Source organism: Zonotrichia leucophrys, chromosome 12 (assembly GCF_028769735.1).
Source record: "Zonotrichia leucophrys gambelii isolate GWCS_2022_RI chromosome 12, RI_Zleu_2.0, whole genome shotgun sequence".
Taxonomy (NCBI): domain Eukaryota; kingdom Metazoa; phylum Chordata; class Aves; order Passeriformes; family Passerellidae; genus Zonotrichia; species Zonotrichia leucophrys.
The window spans coordinates 7,644,384-7,671,249 of record NC_088182.1 but is presented as its reverse complement, the minus strand read 5'-3'; the positions used below and the strand labels follow the sequence as shown (position 1 = coordinate 7,671,249).

At 44.7% G+C, this 26,866-nt stretch overlaps 1 protein-coding gene across 1 annotated transcript in view; it reads left to right on the top strand.

Moving 5' to 3' along the window:
- Positions 1–2,654: 2,654 nt before the first annotated feature.
- Positions 2,655–26,866, top strand: part of PTPRG (protein tyrosine phosphatase receptor type G) — a 387,800-nt gene continuing 363,588 nt past the window's right edge. The window contains exons 1-2 of the mRNA XM_064723724.1: positions 2,655–2,673; positions 3,060–3,176. Of these exons, the coding sequence (XP_064579794.1) occupies positions 3,092–3,176 (85 nt within the window). The 5' untranslated portion in view covers positions 2,655–2,673; positions 3,060–3,091. The remainder of the gene's footprint in view (positions 2,674–3,059; positions 3,177–26,866) is intronic.

The window sequence follows — 26,866 nt, the reverse complement described above, 5'->3', positions numbered from 1 at the left end:
CCATCTTTCCATTTCTCTGCCCACCCAAATTGCTAATGGGAAACAAAGCTACTTCAGCCACCAGAGCTCCTAAACTGATGTGTGAGGATGCAATGATTGATTTCCCACTCCAGGAAAAGTGGGTCATTGTACATGTTGTACCACAGCAGGCTGAACCAAGCTGGTCGTGCTGACATTGGGCTTTTGCAGATTTGTTTTAAGAAGTTCAGACCCGAGGCGACTTCTGTGGATATCCAGCCCGAACACCTCTGGTTTTTGATGGGAGCTCTGCCATTCTAAAATCTTCCTTAGCAGCTTAGAGAGATCTGAAGTCATCTGTGCTCCTCAGGAGACAGAACTCAGAACTCTGATTATGCATTTTATATCTTACTTTCATGTTTGCGCCAAGAATGGAAAATGCAAAATTCCTCCAATTCCAAGATATGGGTCCAGTTTCAGGTTTGTCATTTTCCAGGAGAGAAAACCCTAAACTAATTTAAAAATATGCTTTAAATATAAAATGGTGCAATTGACAGCTTTTGCAAAGGATTTTTAATCAGTGAGAAAAATACTAATTCAAACTGCTCTTTGAAAAAAAATCCACTGCTTTTACTCTTCTTTTGTGATATTGCAATAGTGTGTAATAACTTTTCTCATGTAATGAGACTTGTTGAAACCCACTTTTAGATTGAAACACCTTAAGATTGCCTCTTGTAGTACCAGGGAGACATCACTTGAAGAGGCAAGCCTCAGTATTGGTGTAGAACCTGCCTCTCTATCTGCTGAAATAGAACAGAAAAGTTGCAATCAATTGCTGAAAGGGGAATATTTTGCAGGTTTTTCTGAACAGCCCAATAAGTAACTGAGCCCAGATGTCACGGCAGAATCCGAAAGGTCAAGGCAGGTGGGGATTTGATTTTGATTTTCATAGGAACAAAAAACATCTAGAAAATCTAGCTCTTAAAATTGTATCTTTGTTTTTTATGAGAGTTGAAACCATGTTCTGGGAAATGATTTAATGGACAAGTTGGATGAGACCTTTCTCCAGGGCCTATAAATTTTTGCTTTGCTTTAGACAAATCCTTACACAAGTACCCTCTCTAATTTTTGAACACCCCAACGGGTAGTGTCCTCAAGGGCAGAGAATATCTAATCAGGTCTTAAATCCTTAGACTTGAAAAATCCCTACTGGGATGAGCAGTTTTGGCCAATGAGGACTGCACTTTTAACTTCCAACTGTGATTTTTGGCAGTCATGACCTGGTGTGTGGAGAGAGGAAGTCAAAGCAAAGGCTACAAATGTCTCCTGATGAGGGGCCCTTTGGATGCAGCATAATCCACTGCCTTGGCATCTTGTGATGAGTGGGGTAAACCTGGATGGACACACAACCACTTGCAGACAGTGCTAATTACCTGAGGGTGCTGCTCTAGTGACCCCCGAGCTGAGGAAGGGGGAGAGAAAATCACTGCTATCCATAAATGACTTCTGAATTTTCCTTCTCCGTTCTTCCTCCTGCCGACCATCTCCTCTGCTCTGGAAACATCACAAATGTGGAAGGCTTGCAGGTAGGGAAAGAGGAGCAGAGCAATTGACAGAGCCAGGGCTGAGCACACCACTCGCTGATAAACCTGGCCAAACCCTTTCCTTTCTGAAACAGAATCCCTGCAATGGATGCAATTAACAAAGAAACAGACAAAAAGTACCACTGAATGAAATTTAAGCATCAGCAGACCACAGCACAGCCAGGAAATACCAAGTGCAAGCAACCATCCCTTCATCCTGAATTCACACCATTTTCTGCTTCTGTTTCCTGTGCAAAATTATCACTCATTCAGAAACTGCTGCCGGAGGGGTGTGGGGGGTGGATGCAGAGTGGCTTGGGACAGCATTCATCTGACTTTGCAGAAACACCAAACAATTATCTCATTTTGAGGTGGCTCTCTGGAAATATCTAGTATAATGCACAATACTGGGGGAAAAATAGCATTTTGTGGGATGCTTCCAGCAATACCCAGAATGATGAGCATTACTGGGGGAGGAAAAATCTATGTGATTCTAGGGGTAGTGGGGGTGGAAGTGTCTTTTGCAGCACCCAAAAAGACACGTTCCACTGGAGAAGAACAAAATCTGTACGATTTCCATGAGGATTTCTGGAAATACCCGGCACAGCGCTGAGCTGCGTGATTCTGTGGGGGACAGATTCGAAGCGGATGGGAAACCGCGTGGGTTTGGGGCGGGGAGTGGGGCCGGACCCCTCTGACAGCACCCCGAGTGATGCACACAAGTAGCGGGGGGCCAACGAAGGACAGAGAACCCCCTCTCAGCACGCACCGGGGGGCGGCAGAACGAGACACGGAACTCCCAGGGGCGAGAGCGCGGAGCCCGAAACTGCGAATTTCCGCGGCTCGGTGACACACCGGCCCCAAACCCCACCGCTGCCGGCGGCGTCCTCCACAGATACACGCACACAGGCGGCGGCGGGAGCGTGCACGGGAGCGGGAGCGTGCACGGGAGCGCGCCCCCGCCCCGCCGCCGCGGCCGCTTTAAGGGCGGCGGGGGCGCGCCGCCGGGGCGCCCGGCGCGCCGCCGCCTCTCCTCGCCTCGCCTCGCCGCCGCGCCGCGCTCTCTCTCCCTCTCTCTCCCTCGCCCCGCTTTAAAGTCTCCGCCAGGATCCGGGCTCGCCCGCCACTTCCTGTACGGCAGGATGGAGCGCGCCGGGGCCCCGGCTGACCGCCGCCCGCCCGCCCGTGCGCGGAGGCGGCTGTGAGCGCCCCGTCCGTCCGCGGCATGCGCGCCCCGCCGCTGCTGCCCGCCTGAGCCGCGCCGCCCCGGCCCGCCGAGCCGCGCGGGGGGGTCCCCGCGCCCCGCCGGCGCTCACTCTGCGCTCCCCCTGCCCCGCGCTTGGGGGATTTTTTTTTTTTCCCCCGTAGAGGAGGCGAGCAGGAGCCCCCCGCTTTCTCCCGCAGGAACAGGGGTGCGGGGAGAAACTTATTTTCAACAAGTTTTTTTTTTTTTTTTTTTTGCCCCCCTCCCCTTTTTTTTTTTTTTTTTTTCCTCCCCCTGTGTGTTAATTATTTTAGCCCCTTTCCCCTTTCGATGTGCGGCTTTGGACATGCGGAGGCTACTGCAACCGTGTTGGTGGATCTTTTTCTTGAAAATCACCAGCTCCGTGCTCCATGATGTGGTGTGCTTCCCCGGTGAGTGAGCGCGGCGGCTGGGGGGGCTCCGGGTGCCTTGTCCACACGTGTCCGCGACCCCCGTCGGGAACCGGCGGGGCGCCCCGCGGGCGCGGAGGATGCGCGGGGGATCGCGGGGGCCCCTTTGCCGGGGCGGCCCCAGCGCTGGGTGTCCTCCCGCTCCGCAGCACTCTCGCGGCTGCGGGCAGCGGTGCCCGCGAGTGGGGCCGTGAGCCGAGCACGGGCTGGGCTCCGCGCTGCCGGCGCGGTGTCCCCGGTCTCCGGTGCATTGCAGCGCGGGGCGGGCGCGGGGGGGTCCTTGCGCGCTGCTCTTCTTTCGTGGGGCTGCCTGGAGCTCCCTTTGTGCTGCGGGACCGCCGCTCGCCGCCCCGAAAGCCAGCGTGACTCCGCGCTCCGACCCCGCGCCGCAGCCCCCCGGTTCCCCCGCCAGAAACTTGGCGCTGCGCGGCTCCCTGCCCTCCCCACCCACTCGTGTCCGCGGTGGGGGTCTCGCCGTGCCGCGTGCTGACCTTGGCAGCGCGGGGGGCAGTCCCGCGGGGCTGCGCGCCCGCTCCGCACCGGGGCTGGAGCTGTGCAGCCACCACCGCGCACCCGCGGGAGGGGGTTCCGCGGGCGGGGGGCACTCGGCGACCACTGTACAGTTCTCCCCCCACTTCGAACCCCACGGCCGGTGCCTGTGTATCGCTTCTCGCCCCGTGTCGAACCGCGGGGCTCGCGTGTTCCGGGGCCGGGTGTGCGCTCTCCCGCCCCGCAGTGCCCCGCGCTGGGACGCGCGGCCCCGGCCCGGGGGAACTCGCGGGGCTCGGGCTCCCTCCCGCCGCCTCCGCAGTGCCCGCGCCGCCCGCCAGGGGCGCTGTGGGGCCGCCGGCGCCCCCGCGGGGCGCGCGCCCCTCCGCCGGCGCGCAGCGCGAGCCCCGCCCGGCGCGCCCCCGCCCCGCGCGCGCTCCCGCCGGGATCCGAGCGCCCCGGGCAGGGCCGGGAGCCCCGAGGGACCGCGGGGGTCACAGTGCCCGGGGCTCCCTCCATCCTTCCCGGCGGGGATGGGGCTCCGGGGCACCGCGAGCCCCTGCTCCAGGGATCTGCCCCCTCCGCGGCTTCTCCCGCCCTTGCTCCGGAGGGTGCCCTGCCTGTTGGCCCCGGCCAGGTGTGCAAGAGCCCAGTGAAATAATTCAATTCTGGAGGTTCTATAGGAACTTTCACTTATGCGTTCTCTTTTTTTTCCTTTTTATTTTTAAAATTTCTTCCTGGAATGCCCTTTTTCCCCTAACACCAAATGCCGAGCTAAGCAGATAGACCCATCCCATTCCTTCCAGCAGCTTCTCACATGGTAAAATGATTTGAAGCAAAAAGAAACTAAGTTGGGGAGAGGGTTAATACCTCTGCAGCTTTTGACGAAACATTTATCTTCTTTCTATTGATTTCTTCTCAATTTCAGCCTTTGGAGTGATGCCTTTCTCTCTGGTTCTGATATATATTGTATAGTAATTACATCTAGAAGGCAGGCTCCGGGAATGCTGCAGGAAAACAAGCCCTGATGTTGGTTTAATATGACAGTATTGTATGACTTGCTGATTTAGATCAGCGCTGTTTGAACCAGATAATATTTGCATTATGGTTCGAATATGAAGATGGATGCAAGCAGAGGGTAGCAGGACGCTTGCAGAGTGTTGGTAAACTCTTTAATGCCAGGAGCCATAAACCAGCTGTGTAATACTCGGGAATGTTTCGGGGCTCTTCGTTGCTAAAGCTTTGCCTGGAAAGCAAACTATTTTCCAGAAAGGCTTTTGTGCCTTTAGTTTTTGTACACCGTGTTAGAGCCCGGTGCCTGCTCGCTGCCTGAGCTTCCCTCTGAAGAGCAGCGGTGCCCGGTGAGCAGCCGGGGCTGCGAGTGAAGCATCCCGAGGAACGGGAGCCTCCGGCTCTGATCCCGCACATCGGAGATGCCCGAGGCAGGGAAGCTGCAGGGAGGATCTCTGTGGGCTATAGCAGGACATTGGTGCTGACAACATCCAATGGCAAATCATCGGAATTTGTGTTGGCAGGGAATCCCGGCCAGATATTAACCATTTAGTATCTACCACAAATGCTTCTGTACCTTTTCGTGGCATTTTTTCGAGAGGATTATAGAAGTAAGGTGTTTGTCAGCTTGGTTTCAATTTGTAAGCATCCTTCTTCCCTCTGTTTCATATCTAGCTCCCTTTAAATGGAAGAGAGGTCACTACTTGTTTTCTCCCCTGCAAATCACTTTACTTTGTGAGGGAACATAAAGGCTATTCTTTTCTTTGTTCAGTAACAATAAATGAACCGTGTAGAAAATAAGTCTTTGCAGTATTTCTTTGTTAGTAGTGTTGTAACAGGGTTTCACTGTTTAAGTAGGTATTTTTGTTGTTGTTCCTTTGGTTGCAGTAAGAGAAAGGAGCCACTCTGGCAAAAAAATATGTGGGTAAGGTTTTTCCTCTTTCTGAACTGTTTAGTGCATTTCTCTGTGGCTTGTCACTGGTAATTGAATTGGTTAATAAATCAAACCAGGACAAGGTAAGAGAGGTTGTTTCCATGGGATCTGTTTGCTCATTAATCTAAATTCACAGTACCAAACATCAGTAAGACATAAATATTAGCATTAAGGCAATATTCTTACTATCTGATTTCTTGGTGCTTTGCCAAGAGAGAGTAAATATTTTTTTGTGAAGTAAAAGGTACACATTCGTGCAGTTTTTAGCTCTTCTTTGACATTCCTGTCGTCTAAGCAATGACAATTGCTACCATTATCTTAGGATGGATGCATAAATAACAGTAATTTTCTTGAGTCTGGATTAGCTCTTTGGTAATGAATCAAATTGTTGCTAACCTGGTAACTGCATAAATGGGATTTTTGATCTTGAATCTTCACAGATCTGAGCTGAGAGTTAATTTTGCATGTAACTGTCTTCTGCTTGGAGGAAAAATTATACTGGGAGCTATGCCTTATGAACTAAGTAAATGCTACTTCAGATATTTCTAAAGGTACAGAGAGGACTGGCTTTGTCTGGTGAAGGTTTTACAGAGGAAGGTGCATTGTGCACGTAGAGAAATACGGAATGTACAGGAGAGGGCCCTCCAAGACTTTATTTAGTCCTGTGGCTTTTATGAAGATGACACTTCGTACATTTTAATTATCCCTTGTTTTCAGTGCCGTTTCAGAATACGTTACAGGAAGTTGCTAATGGAGTCCTTGCAGATAAAGAGAGTCAAGTGAGCCTTCCCAGGCTGCAAGAGCTGAGCTTCTCATTTGCTTTTTGTGGGGGGGAACTCCAGGGAGAGCTCTGCATGTGGTTAATGGGGCCTGGACCCAGCTTGCAAAAGTCCTCAAGTGGTCACAGGAGCTGTCTGTGCTGGCAGCCAGAGGAAGAGCTTCCTAAAGCTGGGAGGGAGGAAGGCATCACAGAAGCAAAGGGTTTTAATGCATTCAAAAAAAAGAAAGGAACACAATTGAGGGTAACTGGAATTCCCTCACTGATACTGCAATGCCTACAAAGCCAGCATCCAGGCTGGGGGTATTGCTCTGCTTCAAAAAAGGAGGATTTTTTGCCTGTGTGTATGAGTTAGAATTTCTCTTATTGCTCTCTTATCCCCTATACCCTCTCTTTTGTGCCGAGGAAAGGAGGATGTGAGGGTTTCTGATCCTGTTCAGAAAAGGGGTGTCTTAGAGCAGAGATGGACTTCTGTGAGTCAAGCAGAGATGTCCTTCACCCATCCCACCTGCATCCACACTGGAAACCTTTGTGGAACAAATAAATCCTGCTTGGTACCATAAAATATCCCTGGAAATCACCTATTGATTCAGTAGGGTGATGGTTTCACTCCCAGTTTCTGGGTCTTTGCAGGGCAAAGTGTTGGCTGCACTGTTATCAAGTTCTGTAAGTTTAATAGTTGGAATTTGTTTCCAATTACAGAAAAGACAGCTAACAGCTCTATCCATCTTATAATCAGTGCTCAAGGACTAACATACTTACAGTTTTCTGAAATAAATGTTATTAAAGTTGACTCTAATTTAAATGTTCAAGTTTCATGGTTAAATTAAGGAATGACTTCAAACTATTAATCTCAACTGTCCTTGGAAAAAAGTGCTAATCATTTGGTTGCTGCTTTTTAGCAGCCAAATGAACATGTGGCATGATGTGCTCTGAAGCCTAAGGGTCTAGTAATAACACTGTGCTTTAGCTAATATATAACTTTAATCAGAGAAATTATGAAAAAAATGAGCCCAATTCCTGTTTGCCCAAGTTATTGTGCTTCCCATTTTTATAGAGTTGCTCCTGTGTGTTGATGAAATTGTAGTTATTTATGTTTATGTGCCATGCTACTTCCAGTTTAATTCTGAACAACAATTCTTAAGTATTTTAGGAAGTGAAGCTTGTCAGACAAATGTTTTTAAAAATATGGAGTCATCTGAGGATTTAGCTACGCACCATATGGGTTAATTTATGGTTTATATACTCCTTCTGGGGACTGCTTGCTGCTTTAGGTGTCTAAATATCTTTATCAAGTTTTTCCTTCTTCATGAGGTAAACTCATGTCAGTGTTTCCTCCAAGTGAAAATTGTGGATCTGCATTTTCTTGCACAGGTTGATGGGAACATCACTTCACAGATGGCCAGGTACAGCCCAGTTCCACCACGGAGTATCAGTTTTGTGAGCACATGCATGGGCTGGAAGCAAAGCAGAGAAGGAAGATGTGCATTAATGCCCCTTTCATCCTGAGCGGGAGAGCCTGGGGTGTGGCCAACTGGAGGTGCCCAGCTAGAGAATAACTTTTGATGAAAGCAGCTGATTTCCACATTTGTGTGTCCATAAACCTTTAGAGGAAAAAGAAAAGCACAGAAAAATGATCCTTGAGTGCTGTTAATTTTCCCATTCCTCAGTATCTTGCCCTGATGATCATGTTACCTGTTTTGCAGGGTACAGATTACTTGCCCCAGGGCAAGTCAAATTGTTTTTTTCCTTTCAGTGCTGCTAACAGGTCCTCCAGTGCTCCCAGATGCTCTCAGCCCACTTCACTGAGGACAAGTGTGCTCTTGAATGAATCTGGGCTTGCTGGTTGTGTCTCCAAATGCTTGCATTTCAATGTGCTCTCATCTTCTTGAGGCACAGCTGCCAGGACACAGCAGATTCCAGCTTTATGCCTTGAGCTGTCACATATTTGTGGCCTAAGCAGAATCTCTTCCCACCCTGAAAGTGAACAGATGAATTAGGGAGCAGATTGCAAGCACAGCACTGATGCTGCTGAGATACTCCATGGATATTGCTGCTCTTGTCTCATTTTTCCTTTCCCCTGATATTGCTGCTGGAGGAAGCAGGGGTGGGAATAAACTCCCTGCTTTGGAGGAGGAGGAGTGAGGGCACAGGGCAGTAAGGGAGCTCAGGAGTTCATGCAGTCACTGTGTTTTGCTACACTGAATGGCTCACTTTACAGCAATTTGAATTAGTATTCAAGTGAACTATGGTTCAAGTAAAACAGTTACTGTATGGCCTTTTGGTTTTTTTTCATGTGGTTTTATTATGCATCTCCAAGTTTGCTTGGGAGTTGAAGTACTAGTGCTCTTAATTATCAAGTCATTTGAATAATGATGAACAATTTTCTAGAACTTAAAACATGTCTGCATCATGCACCTGCCAGCAGTACTGGCACATGAAATCTCAATTGATGTGGGTGTTGCAGTTTTTCTGTGCATAAATGCTGCAGTAATGCCTGAGAGATGTTTATCCTGTCCAGTGCCTGCTTTGAGGGACTTTGCATTCATAGTGTGGGGGCCTTTGTAAGGAAAATCTAGGTGTTTTGAGACTTGGATCCTCAGCTTAGGAAAGCTCCTTTGAAAAATCCTTTTCTCTGCTTGCAGCAATGTAATGAATGAAACCTTGAGCCCTGAAGAGCTGCAGGGGTATTTAGGAGCAAAATGCAGGATGTTATTTGGTCTTGTGGCAGCTGCTTTGTTCTTTTTTTGAAATAAAATGTGCCTGTCTCTCTGACAGAGTGCTGTTAAAAGTTCTGTTGGGAGACAATTTATTCTGCTGACAGGAAAGGAAAGCTATCTGATAACTTCTCACAGGCAAAGTGAAGAGTTGTTCAGTTTTCCCACACCTCACTCTTTCCATCTTCTGTCCTTGCAGGAGGCTTGCAAGAGACATAGAAAATGCTGTAATACCTGCTTTAGCCAAAGCAGCTCTTGCCCTTTTCTTGCTCCTCTAAAATATCTACTTGGATTACTGCTTTTTAACAGTCTGAAGTCAGACCTGGAGTTCCTTGGAGAGGTGTCAGGCTGGGGGATGACCAGTGTTGGTTGGAAGAGGATGTCAATGTAAGAAGAGGTGAACACTGAATAAGCAGGATATGATGACAATGTTGTGCCAATGTAAAAGTAAATTTTCCACTGCAGAGGTAAATAAAAACATTTCTGTCTTGGCCCATGTTGATGGTCCTCAACTGAAAGCAAATGACTTTGTTTTAGTCTGTACATTTCTTTGGAACAAGGATGTCCCTGAGTAACTCCCATCACTGAGAACCACTCTCTGCCTTTGTGTCATTTTGGTGTGCTCAGAAATGCTTCCCTGAATAATCTCTTTTCCCTTTCCCCACCTCCCCTCTCCCCTTCTGGATTTTACAAGAATTTGGTTTGTATCTTAGTGAAGTTTGTGATGCATGCCTCAAAATAAAGCGGTTTTGACAAAGAGATTTTTAGGACAAGTTTAGTGAATTTGGTTTTAGACATAAGTTCCTATTGAACTTCTCTTTAGTGGCCTCTGTGTGAGGCTTGTGTCCAGCCATCCCTCCCCATTCCCAACCCCCTGGAAACAATAGATACCTAGTAACTTCAAATAATTAGGTGCAGATCTACATTGCTATCAAAATTGAGTTTAAGGATTAATTTTTTATAGACTTTCATTGACATTTAGATTACTAAGGTGCTTTTGGACTTGTGGAGATTATGGTATAGATTTACTGCAGTCAGAGTGGAAATGAGGGATTGTGCAGCCTGTCTGTCCCTTAAACATTGCATCCATTCACTGGATGGGCAGAGAGAACCAGCTGAAAGTCTCTTCTTGTTGGCCTCCATTCTCCTTGTAGGTAGTTGGCTTATTATTGTTACAGTGCAGTAGCTTGTGTATTTTGTATTTAAATCCATGCTTAAAATGCAACCAGAATTTGCCTGTTGACAGCAGTTGCATCATATTTTAATTGGTGAGAAGTGCTAATGGAGTGTTCAGGTTCTAAAATTAGTTGTTTATTTTTCCTTCTTTGCCCAAGGGTTTTGCATCAGATTATATGGGTTCTATATAACTGTTTGTGTTCAGAAGTGACACCTTTGCACAGTTTTAGCTATTTAAGTGTTAAAAGTTTGTGCTCAGTGACAGCAGTTTCAGAAACTGTGACTTTTTAAATTGTTTCTTACTACATTGTTTATGCATTGCAAAGCGCTTCCCTCCTGTTTACTGTGAATTAATTCATTGTTATAATTGCAAGCTGGGGGTGCAAAATGTGCAAATTCTGTTAATTTCTTCTCTTGGTGCAATGGCAGAGCCTCAGCTGCTGCACACCATCATGGCAGGACTGCTGCTGCAGCTTTCACCAGGTGAGGGTTTGTGCCATAACCCTCATCATGGCATTATTCTGAAATTCAGCTGCGCTTGTTATTGTCAATATTCCCTTTGGGTGACCTTGTGTCCGAGGGGTGCTGGTTTAATGCTGTCTTTGTACTTCTCTGAAAGTTTTTCTTTTACTGTGTGGTGAAATGCAAGCTCACCTCCTTGTATGAGTCTGCCTGTGGTGAAGCAGAGATGTCCAATCTGTCCATTAATATTCTGGCTTTCTGGAGGATGCTTTATCAGTCCTTGGAATTGCTGGCAGTTGTCTCTTTTAAATCAATTATTTGTTTGGTGCCCATTTTGAAATTATCCCAGACTTGTTTCTATTAGTAGTTACCAAAATAAATAAGCCATCAAAAAAAGTGGTGCTTGAATTACTGACTATCAAACTATAAATATTCAACTACTTTAACAACTGTCTCTTATCTGTTTCACTTTTCTCTACTAGTTGAAAGAGCCCTCTGATATTTTGTTACCATGAGAGTACTTCCACATTAGGATAAAACCGTGTTACAATGTCCTGATTAACCCGGTGACCTGAACCTCACAAACCCTTTGTCATGAGATTTTATCCAGTCCTTGAACAATTTTTTGTCAGTATTTTTTTTTAGCTTTTCTCTAGATTTTTTTCTTTTTCTTTAGAAAGGTGCACACCAGAACTGAACACTGGACTTGTTCATATTATGTATGTGCAATGCTATTGCCCTTTCTGTTTGTCCAGGGATTTTCAGTGCCCTATTTTTCTGGCACAGCAAGGAAGCTCATGTTGATTGTTTGCCTAGTATGACTTCTAGATCATTACTGGAGTCAGTACTGAACAAAAAACTCTGCAGTTCAGTGATTGTGGCCTGGATCACTGATTCTTAGGGTTTCTAAGTTTATTTTCATAAGCTCTTCAAATTCATTTTCTTTCCCCTTTTTTATTTTTTTTTAATGTGGCTTGAATGCTGCTATAATGGGAATTTTAGAAATAGAAAGAAAAGCTTAAGTCCTCTGCAGTCTTAGTGCTCAGATAGTTTCTTCTGGTTTTGTTTGTTTCCTTTTTAAGCCCAGCAGTTTTTCAGGGAGTAGCAATCCGTGCATCCTCTAACAGTCCAGGTATGGATCTTTCTAAAGAGGGTAACTCATGCTTTGAATTCTGTCAGACAGTGAAGGTTTCACACAGCTCCAGAACCTGCTTGTGGCTTTCTGGCCACATTTATCACCCTGGAGTGATGACCTGGGTGTGGGTAAGAGATGAGCTCCACCAGACACCTGGAGTGGGCATTGCAGAGTGGTGCAATCCCAGGGAGGCACTGCATTCCCAGGGATGTGGGGGAGGCTTTGCTGTGTCCATGCCCTCACCTGTTACTGTTAATGGTCACAGTAGTAACACTAATGGTAACAGTAGTGGTTTTCTTTGGTAGAAAGTGTTTCTTTTCCTCCTCTGCTGGAAGTGGGTGGGGGGACTGGGTATTGAGCTGTTTGTGAGAAGTTTGTGCTGCACAGCCACAGATTGAACTGGGTGGATCCAAGGTAGCTTGGGAGGGCTCTGGGATCTTTGTGGCAATGTTTATCGTGCCAGCAGGTGTCCTTAGGGGTCCCAATGTCTTGCAGTGCTAAGTATGAGTACACAGATAGTGAAGAAGAGGAGGTGTGTGTTCTCCAGGGAGCTTTTGGTTTTCCACCCCCTTCCCCTTTAATGGCTTGAATTCCTTTTGGACACACCTGAGAATAAAGGAGCCTTTCCCTAGTGTTGTCTTCTGAGGTTCTCTGACCAAGGGGATGCTACAGCTACACCTTGTAGATCTGCTCTGTTACTGTGACCTTGTGTCCTTTAGGGTGGCTGTGGGCACACAGTTTGTGGTGATTGGGGTGGGGCTGTGCCTCATCCCCAATGAGCTGCAGCTGTGGAAAACAGGTGAGCAGCATTGAAGGTAACGAACCATGGAGAGCCCAGGGGCTCTGACCAACCACCAAAGGGAGCAGAGGGCACACAGGTGCAGTGCATCAACCATCAGGGTATAAAAGGCTGGGCTGAAGAATAAGAGGGGCAGTTGCTTGCAGCCTTCTGGAGTGGTGTGGTGTTGGTCTGTATGGGCAGATGCCTGAAGCCTTCTGATGAGGTAAGGTGTTACTCTGTTTGGGGGAATGCTGAAGGCTTTCTGAGGTTGTGTGATGTGTGTATTGTGACCATCTCAGCTGTGATAGGCGGCCTCCCTTGGGTGCTTTCAGCTTTTTACCTCTAAAGTTGTCATAGCTGCTATCACAGTTTCCCTGTGCTGTGGAATTTGGTTCATGGGCTTCCCCAATGTCTTTGATTTGGTGTTTATAGAGAGATGGCACACAGTGAAACTTAATGGAAATCAAAAGGAAAGAAAAACAAGTTACTTGAAATCTAGCACGCAGACTTTGACACTAAATGCTGAAATAACTTCAGGTGCTGCACCAGCCTATTTTTGTGGCATTGTAACTGTGTTTTTCCTTTGTTAAGTGGTTTTGGGTTTTTTCCCCACGTAGAGACCCATGCAAAAAATGCAAGATGAAAGAGACCCTAGAAGAGAAATGTGAAAAATCTGTATAAAATAGGTAAAATATAGCATGAACTAGGGAAAAAGTTCCATGTTGGTATGAAAAAGTTGGCACCATGTATCAAATGGTGAAAAACCAATCCCTTCTTCCTGAGCTGATGTTATCTGGGAGGAGCTTGGGGTATGGAAAGGTATGTGAGAAAGTGGAGGAATATTTATGACTAAAGGAGAGAGGGAGACCTGCCTTCCAAATATAGCAGCCTTCACAAAAACTCCTTAGAAGACACCTGATGTGTACCTACCAGGTAATGCTGGCTCAGGTTCTGATGTGCTGAAAGGCTCATAAATCACCCTTGATTGATCCTGATGCTGTGGTGTGCTTCAGGCAGGCCCTGGCAGTGCATGCTGTCTGGAGAGCAGAGAAGAGTGACCAGGCAGTTTGCCAGGAAGGTTTTAATTAGCCTTTAACGTGCTGGGCTGGATGGCCATCACCAAAAGTCCCTTGTAGAGCTGTTCAGTGCTGCACACACTGTGCCTGTGCACCCTGGGCCTGCCCTGTGCCTGTGCTGGCTCTGGAGGATGCAGTGCCCTGGGTCAGAGCAGCTCCTGGGCAGGGATGGGCACGGTGCTGCTGATTCTGGGACCTGCTGGAGCGTGGAGCCTGTGAGTAATGGTAATGGGAACGTATTTCAATTTGTAACCCATTCTCCTGTATCAAGATTGGACTACTTCTATTCTGTTGCACATGTGCATCACTTGGGGAAACATGCTGATAGTACTAAACATTTAATTGCTTCTCTTGATTTTATTTGTAAATTAGAATCTAGAGGATCTGTAAGAAAAAAAAAAAAACCCAGAGCTTAATTGGACAACATTTTAGAGTTGCTAAGGAAAAGAGTGTAGCTCTCCAGCTTCTGGAGCTGAGACAAATGCAAACTTATTTATTGATCCATACATATGATATCATATTTTAACTACTGTCTAAACTGGAGGTCATCTCTATACTTGATTGCTTAAGAATCTGTCTATCTTATCACATCTTGTACTCATTTATAGTTGTTTCCATTTCTGGCTTTGTTGGAGAGACAGCTAGTGTTTCAGCCTAAATTAAAATCAATAAGAAGCAATTTTGTTTGTTTTTTAACTACTAGAGCAGACTTTTTTTTTTTAAGTGAGTCTCTGTGTGTTCAACTAAGTCACTTGGTTCTTTCCATCAAGATAATTGCCAGGCTTCATTAATTCCTAATTTTTGCATATGTAGGAATTGGTTTATTTTCCAATGTACCTAACAAAATGTCAAATATGATTTAAAAATAAGCACTTACTCTAAGTCATCACTGAGAAATAAATGCAGTAAAAAAATCCTTGGCAGTTAGGAGTAGTTTAAAAACATCTTGGGGGCTGTAGCGAATGCTGAGACCCCGGAGTCCTGCACTGGCAAGGTAGCTCAGGCTTTCCCTGGCACATTTGGGCAGTGATCTGCAGGGATGACTTCCAGTGGAAAAAGCAGAGTCTGGGTCTCTGTGCTTCCAGTGTCTGGCTGGGATATTTCTGCATTATGCCAATTCATGTAAGAAGCTGTTGTGTTGTCAGCTGGCTTTTACCCCACAGCCAGCAGATTGCCAGCAATAACAATTACCCTGAGTCAAATTCAGCATGGAATTCACACTGCAGCAGTGCTGGGGCTTCCCAGGTAAGGCAGTGCTGAGCCATCGTGTAATGTTAGAGACAATTCCTGCAGGCAGTGCTCTGATGAAATGTCCAGAACAGAAACTGTTGCTGCTCTTGTGAGTTGATCGCAGGGTGATCAGGGTGACAAGGAAATCATCCCTGGTGGTTTGCTGCAAAAGTAAATGCCTGTGTTTTTATCAGGTGGTTCTTTGGGTTGCTGTGATCTTGCTCAGTGCTTCTTGTAATTGAAGAAATGTTGAAGAATTCCTGGAATGCTTAATTCTGAATACAAGAACCTTTGGCTTGGTCTAAATCTCATTTCCTGTTTGACCTTCTTTTGAAGTGTCTAAGTGTTATGAGGTGCCTGTTACTTTAATTTCTTGGGTTCATTTTTCTCTCACCCTTTCTTTTCCTTCTGTTTGCTTTGGTTCAGATACATTCACAAGTTAAGGAAGGGGGCAAACCAAGGGCAAAAAAGGCAGATCTGGCTACCTTGGTACTCAAAGCAAGAGACTGTTCTCTTAACAGCTAAAGCAGTGTTTTGTAGGAACAAAACATGATTAGTAACTAGATGACATGATGAAGAGCATATTTCCTTCACCCTTGGAGGCAGCATAGGAGTTGTGTGTGAATTTCTTGAATTTGGTTACAAAACAGCAAATTAGTTAATGAGTAACTTAAAACCACACAGCAACTCACGTTTATGTGCCAAGAGACCAGCTGGGTTTAAATTCCATAAGCACACCTGGGAGGGCTCCAGGGATGGAGGTAAAAGTGACTTGTCCACACACCAGTGACACCAACCTTAAGTGAATCCCAAGCCACGGCTCAGTGTAAGGGGTAATACATCACAGCACAAACAGATGCTCTGCCAAAAAGGTAATTAATACTTCATGTCAAGCACTATCTGCATGTACTGCTTTCCCTATTTCATGCTATTAAGCACTGTGACCTTTTCTCTTTCAACAATTAGTTTCCAAGGTGAAAACCAACTTAGGAAGAAAATGAACTTTTTTCATTGGCTCTGTGGAGTCTTAGAATTTCACAGTAATCTTGATTACACCCTCACACTGTACAGTTCTGACTTCTCTCTTGATCAATGACTCTTCATTCCTGTAGTTTAAGATTGCATTCCCCCCTTCACTCCTGTATTGGGGAGACATGATCAGGCATTTTGGGTGCAGAGGCAGATGAGGTCTGTAAGATGCTCACTGTCAATGAGTAACAGCTCCAACTTGTCTCATTTGCACCCTATTAGTAACAAGTTCACTTGCTAAAAAGCTGAAGAGCAGGGCAAAATTATTGATGTGCCTGACAGTTGTGCTTTCAGCTGAGGCTATGAGCACTTCATTTCCATAATGAAGCATTGTTCTTTCTTTGCAAACCCAGGTGTTTCTAAACTCTGTACCCTGAGACATGGGCCTTAGAGTTTGATTTTTGCAGTCTCTCTGCTGCTGATTTGCCTTTTTGCCTCTCTTTGTGTAGTAAAGGCCATCCTGGAGTTTGCTGCTTTCAGTTGTATTCACTGGACATTGTTGAAGCATGTGGGCCCTACTGGAAGTGTTGTTTCTTGGTGAGGTGGACATGAAATACATGGCTTTGGTGAACACATTTCCACTGGCTGGCTGGGGCATGCAGTACTGAGTGAAATAAAGGATCAGAGCCAGGGGTAGTGTCCTGTCTGCTCTGGGAAGCTGATGAACTACCCAGTGCTCCCCTTGGCACCTTTCACTGACTTTTGCTGTGATTGATACCAGCAGCATCAGCAAAAACTGGGCCTTTCTGCCTCCCCTGCTGTGACATGTGCTCTGTAGAGGTCTGCTCACTGTTGGTGTTTTATGTTGGGACTCTGCTGTCCTGCCTTGTCCAGGATGGCACTGCAGTGGTGCCAAGGTGGCTGTGGAGGAGTTAATGCTGTGGGTCTGGTTATAAAATCAAAAAGAGCTCCAGAGACCTTTCACCTGGACTTGTAAGGATAATGCAGTGTTAGTGTCTTGAGTATTTGCAGCATCTCGTAGAAATACCTTAGACAGAAGGATTGTATATTATTCAGAACTATCAATAACTTCAGAGAGCTGCTTTGCTCTTCCTTTGTCCTTTCATTCATGTCTATCTTCCACCAATGGCTTGTTCTGATGGTCACTGCTCTGTGGTTCTTGTGGTTGTGTTTGGGGTTCCTGAGTTGTTCTCCTTGTCTGCAAACCCAGAACCCAGCAGGATGTGCAATGCTGCCTTGCTGAGCACTGAGCTGTCCTTGCTGTGGGCATTGCCTCTCACCTGCAGGAATCCTCCCCTTGGGGCTGGGGGCTCCTCTCTTTGCCCTGTCCCTCCCTGGTGTAGCTGGGCCTTTACCCTCAGCAGGGTTTGCTGTCCAGCCCTCAGGGGGCTGCAGGAGGAGTTTGGGTCCCTGGATGCATGGCTGTGGGTAGCTGTGTCATCCATCCCCTGGAGCTGAGCAGCTGGAGCGCTTTTCCACACACCTGGACCTGATTTCTCAGGTATTTATCATCTCTGGGAAGGAGGATTCTCTGATGCTCTTGGATCACTGATAGCAGAATGGGTTTCTTCCATTAGTAAAGCAGTGAATGGAATATGGAATAGAACAAATATTCAGCAGATCTTGTATAGTAGAGTAGAACTGACTTTTCCCTGGGGATTCATAATGTGTGTCTGAATCCATGATTAGAGACACCATCACATAATCAGTTTGGTTGCCTTTTTTAAGTATAGTCCTGTCCAACCAAATAATGAGGCTGTTTTATAGGGCAGGAAACCCCTTTGGTGTGTGATACTGCAGGCAGATGGCCTTGTAATTCCTTTGGCTGAAGTGGTTTTTGTTACTACTTTTCTTTTGACTTTGAAGCCAGAATTGTAGGTGTCCATAAAAGCTGGTACCCCCTGTTAATTTTGCACCAGGGTCAAAGTGGTGGAGAAAGGCTGCATTACATAGAAACAGGTAGTTGGTTACACAGGACTATTGGTTTTGGTCTTGAAAAAAGTCCCTCTTCAGGCAGTGGAGATTTCTACCTTGAGTGTGATGGTGCAACATCAGATGAAATCTGACTGGTGAATGATTTATTGCAATGTTGACAAGAAAAAAACTTATCTACCACAGGCTACATTGATGGAGGACAATGATATTTCATTGCAGTTTCTTCCCAGAAAAGCTACAATGGCATTGATGTTTTATATTTTACATGTTGCTTCATCAGTTTGGGCAGCTCGTGTCGTGGAAGGGAAATGTGTGGAGGTTGCCTGTTTTCAAACACTGATGCCTATGGACACATTTTTTGCAATGAGGGAAAGCAGTGAAGAAACAAGCTATTTGGACAATCATGTTCACAGCCAGATTTCTCCCTTTTTCTCTCTAGGCTCTGTTTTGCCAGCTATATATTTTCTTTAGTGTTTAAAGAAAAAGCAGTAGAAACAGTGGTAACAGAGTCTGTGTAAAATACACACTGGTGTTCTAAAATCAGTTTAACATGTATTTTAATCTAAACTTCAGCTGTGTTTTTCGTTGCCACTCCTTTTCTAGTTCTTCTCTGTTTAGTGCCATTTTAAGGGTGTTTGTGAGGCCCAGAATTCTCCCTGTGGAATATGGGAGAATTCTGCAAGTGACAATTATAAGGAAATAGCATGGCATAATATACCAGATCATAGGTGATTTGCTCAAGCATAAACAAGTTGAAAGGACCTGATGATAATTTTGTGGGAAAAAAAAAGTCTGAACTCTACCGTGATTATGGGAGACTTTGTATTGGAGGATCTTAAACAGGATAGCTTCTGGTGTCCTGGTTTGAACCTTACTGTGAAGAAGGCACACCTTGAAGAGTGATGGGCTGTGTTGGCCCTGAAGATCTCAGTGTCTCCTGATGTTCCCATATCCCTGAGAAAGGCACCAATGGACTGGGCCATAGCTCTTTGTTGAGATGATGAAGCTGAACCAACATGCTGAAAATACCTTCTTAATTTGGTTTGTGTGTCGCCAGCACTTCGCAGAGGACAGTCTGCATTTCCATCAGTTCCAGGATGTTGAACCTGGGTTGAATTGCTCTAGCTTTGATTGCTGGGGTTGGATCTGACAGCTGCAGAACAGCTGAATGTATCCCCCATCCTTGCAGTGAAGACCAGTGTGAGCACATAACACCTGTGACTGGCAAGCTGCACTCCTCTGCTCTCTGTTGCCCCAAGTCACTCCTGTTTAGAAGCAATTAAATTTAATTAAACTTGAACTATTTGGACCACGTTCTTCACAGTATACTCATAAAACAGAGTCTGTTCTGGCTCTTTATGCTCCTGTGTCTTGAGTGTTTGGATGAGAAGCTTTGAGTGGGTGGCTGTGCTTTCTCCCTCCCAGCCTCTGGCTCAGCAGGGTCCTGGCCATGTCTTTGGTGGTGCTTTCAAGACCTTTTAAGGCTGCACAAGGATGAGCAGATGTGTGTCTAGGTAAATGCAGCCCAGGCTGACTGACCCAGGATGGCTCCCCACTCTTGTGGCAAGGGAGGAGGTGAAGTTTCTGTGCTGCAGCTTGTTGTGCTTAGCTCAGCTGAGGTATCCCATAGCCAGATTTCCTCCTGCTTTACTCTGTGTACAGGCACTGTGAGAGCGGCCAGGCCTTTCTGCCCTGGCAGTTGCACCTGCAGGTGTCAGCCTGCCTGGATTCCCTGCTTGGGAAGCAAGACAAGGAGAAGTTTGTGCTGCACAGCCACAGATTGAACTGAGTGGATCCAAGGGAGCTTGGGAGGACTCGGTATCTTTGTGGGCAATGTTTATTGTGCCAGCAGATGCCCTTAGGGGTCCCAGTGTTTTGCGATGCTGACTATGAGTACACTGACAGTGAAGAAGAGGTGTGTTCTCCAGGGAATATTACTTTTTTTTTTTCTTTAATGGCTTGAATTCCTTTTGGACTCACCTGTCTTACCAGACCATGCTACACTTGAGAATAAAGGAACTTTTCCTCAGTGTTATCTGAGGTTCTCTGACCAAGGGGATGCTACAGCTGCACCTTCACACTTTCAGCTTCTCTAAGGCTGGCTGCAGCATGAACCTGGTTTGCTCTGGAGGTTCATAATCATGAAATCAGCATTGATACTGAGCTGGTGGAATTTTTCAAAGAGGACAAATAGCAGTAGTCTTTCCATTTCTCTTTAATCAGATAACCTCTTCTGAGAGAGGCTGTGAGCTGGTAAACTGATATGCAATGCCTGAGACAGATCAAAAATGATACAGCTGTGAATTACTGATTAGTTTCTGAAAAAGCAGTTCTTTGTGGTGTGTAAAATAAATTGTCTCTGTGTGATGGTATTGGGATGCTGTTGATCATGCAATAACCATCTTCACAAGGCTGAGTTTTCATTTAAAAAGGCATCATTGTCTGTTAAATATTTGGGCATTCGTATTCCCCCTGAGTTGATCAACTATTTGAAATGCATTATCTCACAGTGCTGCCACAATTAAAGAATGGCATGCTCAGGTGAAAGGGTTTGTCTGTTTCATAGATTGGAGAGATATGCTCAGTGAAAATGAACATCCTCCCAAGGTTAAATTAGCCATTTAAAGCTCCTCCAATTACAATCTTGGATAGAAGGATTTTTTTTTTTACATGGATAAGAGTTAGCAGAGGACAAATGACATAATTGGAGGGGGAGACAGAGACTTCATACGTGCTTTCTTCTGGAAGAGTGAGAGGGAATAGACAATGCCAGGGAACTGCCTCAGATCTCAGTCCCTTCTGGTTGCTGTTGTCTCAGACAGTTTTTGCAGGTTGGGAAAGAAAGAAAAAAGACTCAGTGCTTGTGTAAAAATGTCCTGTGACTTCTCCCAGGTGTGCTATGTGGGGCTTGATGCTATCTGGGCTTTTTTGTAAAATGTGACTCCCATATTGGGATATATAAATAGTCTACTTTTGCTCACAGATAGCACAGGAGAATGTATTAGCTGGTGAGCTGAAGTGACATATTCCTTTGTGCACAAATTATAACAACTTAAATGAAAATTACGCTCATAGAAAGCAAATGCACTCTCTTTAAATTAGATAAAGAGATTATGACAGAAAAAGATCATTGAATAAAGGAGGTTTTAAACTAGCCTCTGAAATAAATGCATGACTTCAAACTTTGTCCTGCCAGAATTTATTAATAAAACACAATGAGGCATTTGGAATACAATGAAGACCTCTTCCTTTGAAGGTTACAGTGTAATTTGTGTAATTGTGTTTGTATAATTTGACTTCAAGAACTGTCCTTGTAATTTGGTAAACTGCAGATCTTGCTGCAATCTGCTGCATTTTTCTTTTGCCTCACATTGACACATCTAATTGCTTCATAAGTATATACTCTGTTTAAAGCCATTGCACTGCCCTCTGGACCTTGAAAAATTCATCTTCTGGTGCGTAATGATAATCTGTGTGTGGATCTTATCTGTGCAGCATCTGGCCACCTTTGCTTGCTCCCTTGCTGAGCACACACAGCTAATTGCCATCCTGAATAACCTCGGTTTACGACCACACAGCTGAGGAGAGCTTTGCTGGATGATGCCTTAATTTCTCCCAGCTGCAGAATGCCTGCTCTTGGCAGGGGAGCCAGAACATGGAGTCACAGGCATCTTCTTGGAGCTGATCCTTGCTGAGAAATCCCCCTTTATTTTGTCTATGTGACACAGTTTCAGCTGGTCCTGAGTGTGAGTCCTGTGCGAGTGGCTTTGGGCAAGGTAGCGATTGGTGTTGGTAGGATGTGTGTGAAATTCGGAATATATTATTCTAATGACACTCTTATCAAATGGGTTTTAAACTCTTGGGTTTTCTCATGGTTCAGGCTTTGAAAAAAGTTGCCATTTTATTTCTGAATTGCTTTGAAATCAACAGACTCTGTAGGCAGACAATTCACATTCGGAGGCATTAATGCTTTGGGTTGGTTCACTTGGAGAGTCTGAGTTTGCTCTTGGCTGATGAAGCAGGGAGAAATTTTAAATCTGGGGTAAAAGTTCAAAACACTGCTGAGGGAGATAAAACCAAATTGGATAAGAGATGCCTGTGGGAGAGTTGAGGGCACAGAGTCGTGTTGAGGAGTTGAGTCACTGAACTCTGAGTGCAGGCAAAGCTAATTTAGAGATGGGGTTTTGTTGTGTTACAGTAATTTCACCAATGGCTTTACACAGCAGGGCCTGAAGAAATGGCTGTTGTCAAAACCACTGGAAACTTAACATGCCTTTGAATCTTCAAATTACAGTGGTTTTTTTCCTAATTATTTAGGAAAGACACCTCTTCACATATGTATTGATTCTTAAATGAATGGTATGAGACTTGAAAAGAAATTGTGTAATTTACAACTTATTTCTGCGTCCTTGGATTGAAATATGTGTAGAGTTCAGAGCAGAAGATGTTGAGTGAAGTTATACAAGCTTAATAAAAATAAACCTATACATGACTTTGCATAAATGGAGGAAAAATCAAAGGACTAACGAATTTGCATAGATAACATTTGAATTGTTAATTCATATTGCACTTCATTGCAAGGATGTAATTTTTAATTAAGAATAAAATGTGGTAGATATTTTAAATGGGAAATGATTATAATTGCAGATGGAAATTGAGGTAATGAGAACTGGTTTAATTAATTGTTAACATTTTTCTATTTCGTTTTTTTTAAGACTTGTGGTCTGTGGATGTGGCATTTGTTTTGTAGATGTGTGCATTTAAACATACAATGATTAAGGCATGAAATGTTGGCAGCAAACACAGTTTTGGTCTTAAGTTGTATGTGTTGTTTGAAAGTCTCTGGGTGGATGGACGCTGGGGAATCTGGAATCAGACTGATTGTGATGTTTGTAGGATTGGTATGAAACTGAGGTATAAAAATTATTTCCAAAGCATCCTTTTAAAGCCACAATTATCTTTCATTGTGGATTTCACAGATGATACAAATACTTCACTGGAGAAATTGAGGTTGTGTTTGTCCCCAGTACCCTTTGCCTTTCAAGTTTGCAGCATGAAAACTTGCACAACAACCATGTCCTATTCAGACAGCTGTGACACTGAGGTATAGAAAAATACTTGAGCAGATTCCTTAGAAGAGAGGTACTTCTGCCATTTGAAAACTTGGTAAACTTATTTATCAAGCTTAGAGCTCTGCGTTCAAAAAGGATTTTGAAGTGAGCAAAATTAGTGTTGCCACTTATGTTAAGAAGCACATATGAAGTCTCTGTCATCTTTGGTTGCAAAGGGACTTGGAGAAAACTACAATTAGCACTAATTGGTGTGCTGTCTGAATCCTCTGTCTGTTGGTGTGAGAATGGACCCTTGAAATGATTGGCAGGAACTACCTGCCTGCTCTAATTCCCTCAAGAGCTGTTCTGTTGCATTGCAGCCCATCACAAATGAAATGAGTGTTTACCAGAAGCAGCCAGCTAACACATGCCTGAATTATCCATGCAGCACAGATGCTGAAATTGAGTGCTAGTTACTGAATGTGCTGGGTACTGCTACCTGTAATAATGATGGAGTACATTTTGTTTTCCCTGACAATTCTGGAGTTTTGACTCCTGCAGACATCATTGCTCTGTGATGCTCTACATCAGAATGTGTGGAAGGGATGTGGCACACCAAGCAGTTGTTTAACCTTTTCAGTGTGGGGGGTTGTTTTTTTTTAAATTTTGGGTTTTTTGCCTTGTCACTTGGAAAGCAGCATTGCACCTGAAATCTGCCTTATCCATGTTGGTCATGGGAAAACATTTGCCAAATTAGATAAAAGCTACATATGTAGTAAGAGATATCCTTGCTTGGTTTTGGGTAAGTATAATAGAAACCTAAAGAGTAAACTAATATTCACTAAAATGATACAAGAATTTACTTGAATGGCAATGTAGTGGGGTTTTTTTCCCCATGTGAGGTGTGCAACCAGAGATATGAAGTATGTTAATGTCACTAGGGTAATACCCAGCTGATAGCAGTGCAGTCATTTGCATTTCTTCCCCTTTCCTTGTGTTTTTTTCTCCCCTCAAGCACATGTGTTGGGAATTGAAAATGCAGCTTGCCTATTTTACACTGGCAGTAATCTTTCAGTTTTTTTAATGTAAAAAATGAGTCCACAAGCATGAGCAGCCGCTGATGTATGGGGCTATTGATGGAAATTGAATTTGCAAAGGGAAAATGGGATTTGGTTGTAGTCTGAAATGATAATGATGTAGCCCAAATGGATTTGTAATGGTCATTCATTCATTTTTTTTCTGCAATTTTGTGGTTTGACAAAACATTTATGCAGGTGACTATGAAAGTAGTCCAGGTTCACTCTGTGTGGGAGTAACCAGCTAATGGCAGGTAAAAGTATGCAAAGTCTGAGCTTGAGCCTCTGCCCACAGACTTCAATAGTGGAAGGATGTGATGCTGTGATTTGTTTTACTGAGAGGACAAAAGTGGTTGGGGTAGTGCTTTTTTGAGATCTAAGAAATAATGGTAGCGAAACGTACCTTGACATAATTCTTAAAAATGTATGGGTTTGTAGGATCAGCCTAGTGAGTGCTTTATGTAGCACAGCAAATGTATGAGAGACTTTGCTCTGTGTCTGGATAAGCACAGACCTGGCCCTGAAGAATTTCCAGTCCAGCTGTGCTTAAACTTGTGTGCATTCCATGGAGCTGTTGGGCTCCTGTCAGCTCTACCTGTGTGACAATCCCCACCAGCCTTTAGTCTGAATTTGGAGCTGCCAGTGGACTGCAGATTTATTTTATTTTTTAATGTCCTGGGTGTAGTTTTATGTGCCTTATGATAACATCTGTATTGTTCTGTTTCCAGTGGAGCTCTGTCTTCCCTCCTGTGAAAGCAAAAGAATGACATGCCAGGGTTCATATGGTCAGAATAAACTGGTGGTGACAGGAAAATGATAATTTATTGGTGTGGATGGATTTTTGGCTTTGTTTTCTTCTTGTTTCTATTTTTTCCTTCTTTTTATAGACCAGTGAACGTCACACTTGTAAACTGCCTTCCATTTTAACCAGAGTATAGTCCTTGTTAAATGTTGTATAATTTAAAAGTATGAATAGAAGTAATTATGGAGTATGGGAAAAAGTGCTTCTGGCTTTATAAATATATCCCTTTTTATAAATTCTTTCCATTTAAAATCATTGCAGCCAGTGGTTGAGATGCAGAGGCCCATGTGTGCCTGCCCATGTAATGGACTCTGATGGACTCCCTGGTTCCTCCCTGTGCAGAACTTTCTGTGGATCTGCTCTGCAGCTGCAGGGATAGAAAGGGAGCACGTGGGGAAAGCAGGGCACTGATTCACCTGTAATTAACATTGCCCCTGTTTTCATCCTGCCACTGGCTAAACCTGGAGCATTCTAGCCAAGAGCTTGGCTTGAATGCTCTGGAGCCCTGGTAGGGCTGGAGCTGCAGGAAACCACCCATTGTGAGCAGGATCCCTCAAGTATTTCCTGCAATGTAACTTTAGCTGCTTTGGCTTTGGGCCTTACTGCCTTTGTATTTTTGAATTCTTTTTTTTGTAACCACTCCATGAATGGTCCCGATGCAGAGAAGGCTCTGAGCATCATAAATCTGTTTATTTTAATTGGCTTTGCTATCCTGAGGAGCTCAGGGCAGAGCTGGGTGGCTCAGAGGGCTGTGGGTGGGGTTTGGTTTGTTTGAATTTCAGTATTTGGGAGCTGCTGGTTTGTTTTAGAGCCAAGCAGGCTGGCTTGGTTGGACATCCCATTTGTGTGAGCAGTTTGGGTCAGAGACTGCTCCTCTGTCAGCATCTGCAGACCCTCCCTGAGCCTGGAGTACTGCAGCACAATAAAATAGCATTAAGGGACAGCACTTCTCCTGTCTCCTTCCTCTGTGAATGACAGCAACTTCTTTTTGTTATTTTTTGTAATTTGGGATTGGCTGCTAAACAGGCTGATTTCTTCCCATGATAAAGTAATTCATGTTTCTGAAGCAGAGGTGTGAGCCTACCCAGACTGTGATACCACAGAATGGGTGAGGTTGAAAGATTGGCAACTTTCATGAAATTAATTTCAGAGGGAGGTGAGGCCCTAAAAAGTCATTTTGCAGTTTTACCCTGGTGCAGTGGGTGCTGTGAAAGGCCAGGTGCCAGCACTGTGGGGTGATGCTGACCCAGGGTTTGTGGGGTCCCTGCAGCAGCAGCAGAGTTGCAGGCACTGATGGATGTCATGAGAACCTGCAGGCAGCCTCTGTGACATTTTAAGTTTCTGCTCAAGACACAGACAAATAAACATGGGTTTATTTGCAGAATAAAGGGTAGAACCCTTGTGTTGTTGACTTTGAAGCAGGAGCTCTTAGTTAGCCAATGTGAGAGAAACTCCTTCACAGCTGGGTGTGTGAGGTTGCAGCCATCAGTAGTTTTGGTTTAATGCTGTGCTCTTTTTATATTGGCTCTACAGCCCATTTTTACTTCTTGGCTTTAACTCAGGAACATGCTTAAACATGAACTTAACTTTTGAATTCTTTAAATGTATTATTGAATTGCAGCCAAAATGGTGAAAGTGAGAAGTTTTTCACTAAGCAAATAAATTACCGGGGTTTTTGTTTTGTTTGTTTGTTTTTCAAAAAACTATACGTAAATTTTTTCTAAAGCCAAGTAGGTGATTTATTGCTTGGTGTTTCCCTTTTAATTTGCAAAATGCTTGTGTTGCTCTTAGAATTTTTGCTGCATGTACAGCTCAAATGTCCTTTACTGCAAAGACAAGGAAATTGGTGCATTAGTGCATCCAAACTTCCTTGGGTCCAAGTCCTGTCAAGTCTCTGAGTGAGGTTGGTTTCTCTCCTGTCTCCTGCAGTTCTGTAGAGGCCCACACTGCTGCAGCTCTATTATGAAATGTTTTGTTGATACTGTATTAATAAGATGGAATTGTCAAATGTAGCCCAGTAATGTTTTGG